The 7,993-nt window shown below is 40.8% G+C and overlaps 1 protein-coding gene and 1 pseudogene across 1 annotated transcript; one reads left to right on the top strand and one right to left on the bottom strand.

Annotated features, from left to right (window-relative positions):
* Positions 1-7: 7 nt before the first annotated feature.
* On the top strand, positions 8-1,678 carry LOC114730180 (LRR receptor-like serine/threonine-protein kinase RCH1; annotated as a pseudogene).
* A 1,556-nt stretch (positions 1,679-3,234) lies between these two features.
* Positions 3,235-5,932, bottom strand: LOC114730179 (B3 domain-containing transcription factor ABI3-like). Its single transcript, XM_028917213.1, is given in 9 exon segments — positions 3,235-3,363; positions 3,510-3,586; positions 3,674-3,720; positions 3,826-3,926; positions 4,040-4,089; positions 4,092-4,131; positions 4,302-4,815; positions 4,889-5,608; positions 5,610-5,932. Coding segments are annotated over 9 exon segments (2,001 nt in total).
* Positions 5,933-7,993: the final 2,061 nt, after the last annotated feature.

Genomic DNA, 7,993 nt, shown 5'->3' with positions numbered 1-7,993 from the left:
GGCTCTTTCAGGACTTGAAAATCTTGTTTCTCTCAACATCTCCTTCAAAACAAGTTCACTGGCTATCTTCCGGACATCAAGTTATTCCATCAATTGTTACCAACAGATTTGGAAGGAAATCAGGGCTTGTGTCCAAGTGGCCGGGATTCATGCTTCATTAGCAATTCTGCAATGGCAAAAGCACAAAATGAAAGTGATTCTAAAAGAGCTGAGAGAATCAAATTGGGCATAGGATTGCTAAGTGCCTTCACCATTGCACTGGCAATCTTTGGGATTCTTACAGTGGTTCGAGCAAAGAAAATGGCTCAGGATGATAACGATTCTGAGATGGGAGGGGATTCGTGGCCTTGGCAGTTTACACCATTTCAAAAATTAAACTTCTCCATCGATCAAGTTCTAAAATGTCTGGTGACTCTAATATGATAGGAAAGGGATGTTCAGGTGTTGTTTATCGTGCAGAACTAGAGAATGGCGATGTCATTGCTGTGAAAAAACTATGGCCAACAACGGCTGCTAGATATGATTGCCAACGTGACAAGTTGGCAGTTCATGGCAGAGGAGTTCGTGATTCCTTCTCAGCTGAGGTTAAGACCCTGGGTTCCATTCGACACAAGAACATTGTGAGGTTCCTTGGTTGCTCTTGGAATCGAAATACTAGGCTACTTATGTATGACTACGTACCAAATGGGAGCCTGGGAAGTTTGCTGCATGAACGAAGTGGTGGAAACTGCTTGGAGTGGGACATCAGGTATCGGATATTACTGGGAGCAGCTCAAGGCTTGGCCTATCTTCACCATGACTGTGTTCCTCCCATTGTCCATAGGGACATCAAGGCCAACAATATTCTCATAGGTCCTGATTTTGAGCCATACATTGCAGATTTTGGGCTTGCTAAACTTGTTGATGAGGGAGATTTTGCAAGATCCTCTAGCACACTGGCAGGTTCCTATGGCTACATTGCTCCTGGTCAGTACGATGGTCCTAAAGTTCATCTCTATTTTTTGTTGGTCTTTAATGCTAACATATATTTATCATTTACCACTAACTGCTATGCAGAATATGGATACATGATGAAGATAACAGAGAAAAGTGACGTGTATAGTTATGGGATTGTTGTATTAGAAGTACTAACAGGGAAGCAACCAATTGACCCAACAATACCAGATGGGCTCCACATCGTTGACTGGGTTAGACAGAAAAGAGGAGGAAGTGAAGTGCTAGATCCAAGCCTATGTGCAAGGCCTGCACCTGAAATAGAAGAAATATTGCAGACTTTAGGGGTGGCTTTGTTGTGTGTGAACGCTAGCCCAGAAGACAGGCCAACCATGAAAGATGTAGCCGCAATGCTTAAAGAGATCAGGCAAGAAAGGGAGGAATATATGAAAGTTGATGTGCTTCTTCACAGATCTTCTGCAAATGAAGAAGATAATAATACTAATAATCATTCAAGTGAAGAGCCAAGAGGGGATACAATGAAGCAATCATACCCGTAAACAGCAACAACACTAGTTTTTCTGCCTCTCTTCTTGTCTCTCCTTCGTCCTCCAATACCAAAGTCACATTCAAATAGTCAGCACCAATCATGTGGTTAGACTTCTACTGTTTTTTTCGCTTGAAAAGTTCAGTGTGGACCCTTGGAGTTTTAGGGCTATGGTTTCTCTGTGTACATGTCCTAATAATTGTGATCAACAAATAAGCTCTGTTCTTTCTAATTTTCCTTCTTTGCAGTCTCTAATTGTGATTTTTAAATTAGAAAAAGCAGAGACGTTGGCACAGCACATATATACAAATATTGCATCACAAAAAGATATAAAATATGAGTATAATTTTTTGCCGTTAAGATTATAAAATAATTAATCAAAGCATTGCATAGTATTATAAGAATAAATTGATAGCTTAATAAGTATTTTTTATTCAACTGGAATTTCGGATAGTGACAAAGCATCTTATTAAATAACTTCTGTACATAAATGTATTTGGCTGGCATGATATTAAGAACATGGAAAAGAAATTCATCTAAAATATTTAACTAAACAAAAATAAAAGTAAGAGCACCCCGATATCCTTGGCATACCAAACCCCGGCACTCAGCCTTCCGGGTCTTCCTTGTTCCAATCCATTCATTTGAAGACTAAATTAAGACTTCGGCCAAGAAAAGGAAAAATTAAAAAAAAGACTGTCGAAATAAAAAAATTTTAAAGAAGGACCCATTATAGCATTAGTGTGAATTTTGATAACAATAGTATGAGTTTAACAATAATTTTTGTGACTGAGTCTCTGTATAACTTTTCAATTTTTAGGATCTTTTTTGTGATTTTTTCCCCAAAAAAGACTTTTCCGGTTATTAATGTATGACTTAATTTAAAGTTGATATTGGTCTTATATGTAATACTTATTTATCAGTTTTTTTTAAATTAATGTTATTGATATTTCCTCTAACAATAATCATAATACTTGCAGGTTCCAGCCTTGATCATTGCTTATAATTACCACAATACTCACACTCGCAACTGTTGGGATTTCTCGGTTTGATGAGCACGCAGCAACCAATGTTGGTTGCTAAGATTTGAAGTCCACTTTAGAGGCTTGTTGAAGGATCAAACAAGATCATGGCATTTCTTAGGTTTCTTCTTCTGGGGGATGATGGATGAATGGAGAAGGGGAGGTTTCGTTTCAGAAATCAGAATCAAAGTAACATTGGGAAGTGGAGGCATATGAGCCGCTTGTGTATTGCCTCCTTCAATATTCTCGGAGATTGCTATCAACCTGGCCAGGATGGCCCAGCATTTTGGAGTCCGTTTTCGGCCCAATAGGCCCTGACTTTAGTTCAAGGTCTCAAAAAGCCAAAGCCCATGAAATTCCATACCCACTTCAGATTTCATTTCAAGGCGGAGATTGTTGGAGAGGCGGGCACCTTCAGACGCATTTCCATGTACTTGATGAAATTAAAGTGCAGGCAGCCACATTGACAATCGATCACATACAAAATATTATTCCGCTTATTCTTACTTGTTGTGACTGCAATTACATATTACAGTATATACAATCCACTCACAAGGCCAATTACATCCACTCTCTCCATATATATATATATATATATATAATATAATGCATTCCAACCACAAAGTCCATTCATTAGATTAAAGCCTTTGCTTTCCACTCTAAACTCTGCCTTCATAATCTGTGTTCCCCTCCCCATAGGATCGTATCAGTTTATTTCCTTTCTAAATCTTTTCAGAGGCGACGATGGAGAGGGCGCCTCATTATTAGCAGCCGCCAGGTTTTTCTGATGCGTTTTTCCGCCTTTCTGCTCTGATCTGCTTTCGCCACCCCTGCTTGCCTTACTTTCACCCCTCTTATCAACTGTTTTTGTTCCCACCAAAATTAAATTCATTCACGTCAGAATCTATTATACTGCAATATTAATTACTGCGCGCGCGCGTGTATATATATATATATATTACTTATCTCATTTAGACTAAAGTAGTTAAAAGCTAAAGCTCACTTACAAATTTGCCACACTTGACATCTGAGTACAACACTATGAAGTCTCCCTCTTGCAGTCCATTGGCCTTCACGAAATCTCCTGCAAATTATGCATGCGTGTTCCAGTTAACCCAATCCACATCATAAAAAGACAAGAAACAATGCCAGGTTGATAAGCTTAGCGCACCAGTATTCTCGAGCAGATACATCCTGCTTTTGTTGTTTGGCCAGTATCTGAGACTCCCCAGATGAGAAAAAGTCCAACAGAAAATTCAGTTCTACTTATGAGAAAAGAACAAATCAAACCGAACAAGAAATTTAGTTCAGGCGATGTAATACCTGTAGCGCATGTTCCAAACACGACAAGTTCCAATGTCTTCCATTGCTATAGAAATGCCATCTCTCGCCTCTAATTCTGGCAAGTGGGTTTCTGCCTCTTTCTGACATATTTAATCAACAGCCAGGATAATAACATTCACATTTTCACGACCTTATGATATTATCGTAAATTTGTAAAAATTCAAATTAAGGACAGGATCGATTAATAATATACTTTTGGCAGCACAATTCTCCCCAAGCTACCAACGTCACTTTGCTTCAACACTTTTGAAGAAGAAACTTCAGGTTCTTCTCTGTCTTCAATCCCTATAAAATTAACGCACTACATTTATTATGCCCATCAGTTATATATCTTAAAGTCAGAACAAAAACCAGATAATTGGGAGGAAAATGGAAGTAAAAATACGCATAGTAATCATTAGTAATCATAAACTTATTACATGATCGTAGGGATCAAATTATGCAGATTGACTCACCTGACGCCTTTGATCTGTCGATGCGACACTGGTTTGATAATTCTGAGCTTGCATGGCTGTTCGATCCAGAGCCGGCCGGGTTTCAGCTGGAACGACTGGAACCACGGAAGCTGCCTCCTCGGCCAGTGCCCCCCAGTACGCCCAATTGGCCGGATTCGCAGAACCTCCGTTGCAATTATAATCACGTCCCAATCTTGCAAGCGGGTCATTATTATCATGATTCTGTAGTTGGCTATGGTGTTTCTGGCTCCTATGATGAGACAAAAACTTTCTCTGCCTCGCCATCCTCTTTTTCCTTGCTTCTTTGGTCGCCGAGGGGCCTAACCTCATTAACTTATCACCCGCCGCCATGCCTTGAAAATAATGATATGAATACTGATTCACATAGCCGTCAAATCCCGCCGCTACTGGTGGGCCAGCCTGGTGGACATTATTGTCCCCATATGATGACTGGTTGCAGTGGGGAGCAATGGTGAACTGAGATGGAGGCCATGAATGAGCTGCTTCCAACATTTGTATTCCGTAATAGCAGGTTGGTAGGAATTGATATTATTCGAAGCTCCATTTGAATATGGTCACCCGGATACCCAATCAAAGGATAAGAAGGCGGCGGCACGGCTACCATAGTCGCCGGATCTGTCCCATAAGGCTGAGGATGAGAGACCCATGGACATGACTGAGGTACTCCAAAGAAATTAGGGTTGGAATTAGAGCTAGGGTTTGTGAGGAAATTTGGAGGCGCACCATTGTCATTATTATTAATGTCACTCTCCTTATTACAACGGCTTTTGTTTTGAAGATGACTAGTTTGAACCCATTCAAGAATAAGCTTCAACAATTGCTTCATGGCTTCTTTTCCTCCTCCTAAGCGCTTCGCAGCACACTCTATGGTTGATTTTTTGAGCTTAACGCTCCTCAAGTCATTTGCAGAGACGCTATCCTTGTTCGTTTTGAGCCACTCCAAGAACACGTCGCTCATTTCCCCATCTGGGTTTCCTCCTTTTCCTTGAATCTCTTCTTCGTAGTTATTATCATTAAAGAGCACATGCCGATCTTGATCCTCTGATTGCTGCAGCAGTGTAATTGCATGTTGTTCCTGCTCCCGCTCTATCTGATTCTGGGGATATTCTTCTAATGGGCAATCCTCGTCTTGAAAAACTAATGCCGGGTCGAAAAAATCGTTGATCTCTAACATGTCCAAGTACGGAAAAGGCTCCTCTATCTCGACAGCACAATCGTAGGCGGTAAAGGGATCTCTGTGGAAGCGGCGGAGGACAAAGTTGCTAGTGCGGTGGCGGCGGCGGCTGCTCCTCCATCCGAAGATTATCTTCGGCATCGGACTTCAGAACTGCCCATGACACGGCAGAGGACGATGATGATGATGTAGCGGTGGAGGATGAAGATGTTGTAGAGCACGTCGTGGTCTTGACTTGCAGTGCTGGAGTTGAGGAAGATGACGAAGAGGATGACATGCATGGAAAATCTGGAAGAGGAGGAAAATCAGCATAAAACATGGAGACATCATTCACACCAAGAAGATCGTCTTGTTCATCTTGAAGCCAGATCTCAGTTTTGTTAACATCCAAGGCGTTTTCTTCCTCCATGGCTATATTACCACCTATAATTTGCATGCAGATAGATCAAAGGTTATAACTCGAAGGGGGAAAAAATTAAGAAAAAATGGGGTTTCAAAGAAATAAATTACAGAAAAGTAGGAAAGCAAAGGCTGGGTTTTGTTCATACCTTGCATGCAGATCTCCCACTCGAAAAAGATTGAAATTTGTTGAAATCTTCTGGAAAACTAGGCAGTGTTGAGATTCGTTTTGGAAAGATCAAAACAGTAGGAAGAGAGGGAAAACCAAAACTGGATGCTGTTTATTTTGTTCCCGGTTTTGCCACCCTTTGCATGCAGAGATTTTCCACTTTGAAGACTTTTGGACTTGTACGTGTTGGCTTCAGATGTGGTTTTTGAGAATAGGAGAGAGAAACTCGATATGAGAGGTATGGGCAGGGAGGAGAGACTTGGATCAGAGAGAGGAGCAAAGGCTTATTTGTGCGCGGATACGAGGCTAGTGAGGGATCTTTCAGTAATACTGTAACCAATTAAGGAAGCAAAGAAGATAAGAGCCCGCTTTTGCAATAACAGGCAGCAGACCTAACAAGAGAGGCAGCATAAAGCATCTGATTAATTCTATCCACAAAGAGAGAATTTAAAAAAAAAAAAAAAAGGATAACATAAACAATAGTAAACCAAACCTCCCTTACCTTCAAAGAAAGCGACTTTCTCTCCCCTAAAACCCGAATCTTTTGAAAATTATTCCTTTTTTATTCAAATTCGGTCATCATCAAACACACTCAAATTACCAGAACTGGAAAATATTTCCAACGGGGAAAGGGGAAGAAAACTTTCAGGCAGCCAAGAGAACTGTCACTGGGAAGACGAAGGAGGAATTAATGAGATGGAGAGGGAAAGAGTTCCGAAAGCAGTAAACCAATCACGGCGTTCACAGCCACATGCTTAAAATTGGACTGTAATAGAGTGAAGGGAAAACCCCCCATGTGTGAGTTCTGGTTTGTTCTGGGAAAGTTGTGAATAGAACAAATATTATTTAATGCATTTTGAAGATAAGTTCAAACGGGTTTGGGAGTTTCGCTCAATAAAATAAAGCATGAAGTGAGAGAGAAAGAGAGAGTGGTTGAAGAGGGAGGTTTATGAGGGAGAAGGAGGCAGTTTTTGGAGCCCGGCCCCTTGTTTGAGAGAAAGACTCCGGATTTTGTGCCAGGGCCATACGTTCACACCTAAATGGCGTACGCAAACGGTGCGCCTCAGAGTCATTAGAAAGAAAGGTATTGGGTGAAATTACCGCTCACATTTCTACTGCACATGGCAACTTTGATTCTACTCTACTGCTCATTTAGGGTTTCAATTCGTTCAGAAGGAAGCAGACGGTCAACGCATCTGCGTTTCTACACCCTTGTCACCCAATAGAATTGCATATCAGAAGGTGCAAAAGTAGTTAGCAAGGCGCATACTTATGGGCATTTAATGAGAGAAAATTCCTCACACACACTAATTTATAGGCCTTGGGCTGTTTTAATTTCCAATAAAAAGTTGACACATGGACTTTTGAAGCACGACATCTCCTAATAATGATGTTTTGTTGTGAGAAAAAGGAAGTAGCAAATTGGATGAATTCATCTGAGGTTAAAAAAGAGGAAGAACATAATGAATTCATCAGAGGAGTACGCCCCTAGGGGATGTATTTCACTGCGCTTAGACCACGCATGAGCATATATATATATATATACACACATATCTATGTATTGTTACGTGGAACAGTTTTCGGAAGCTTGCGGCAGAAGCAGTGGGAGAATGTTGTTCAAGATGGGACTCTGGCCAGCAGATAAAAGCATCATCACAAAATTATCCACTGCGGATCTCGGAGCACTCTTCCTTCTGTTTTAGTTCGGGCATGTCTGAGACTCTGCACTTGAAGAATGTAAATGAGATGTACGTCCTTAATGTTATGTTTATTGAAGGAAGTGCTGAATCCGAAGTGATGGGCCGCTTCCTTGCAAATTATAAGAAAGGAAGGAAAGGAATAATGCATGTTATAGTCAAGTGTACTCTTCAGCTTTGGCTAATTTCTTTCCCCTGCAACATAAAAACACACACAACACCTGATCCTAAA

This window comes from Neltuma alba, unplaced genomic scaffold (assembly GCF_004799145.2).
Source record: "Neltuma alba isolate B1F8T4 unplaced genomic scaffold, ASM479914v2 tig00012714_pilon, whole genome shotgun sequence".
Classification (NCBI taxonomy): Eukaryota; Viridiplantae; Streptophyta; class Magnoliopsida; order Fabales; family Fabaceae; genus Neltuma; species Neltuma alba.
Note: the sequence above shows the minus strand (reverse complement) of the source record. Positions and strands in the feature narration are given on the sequence as shown.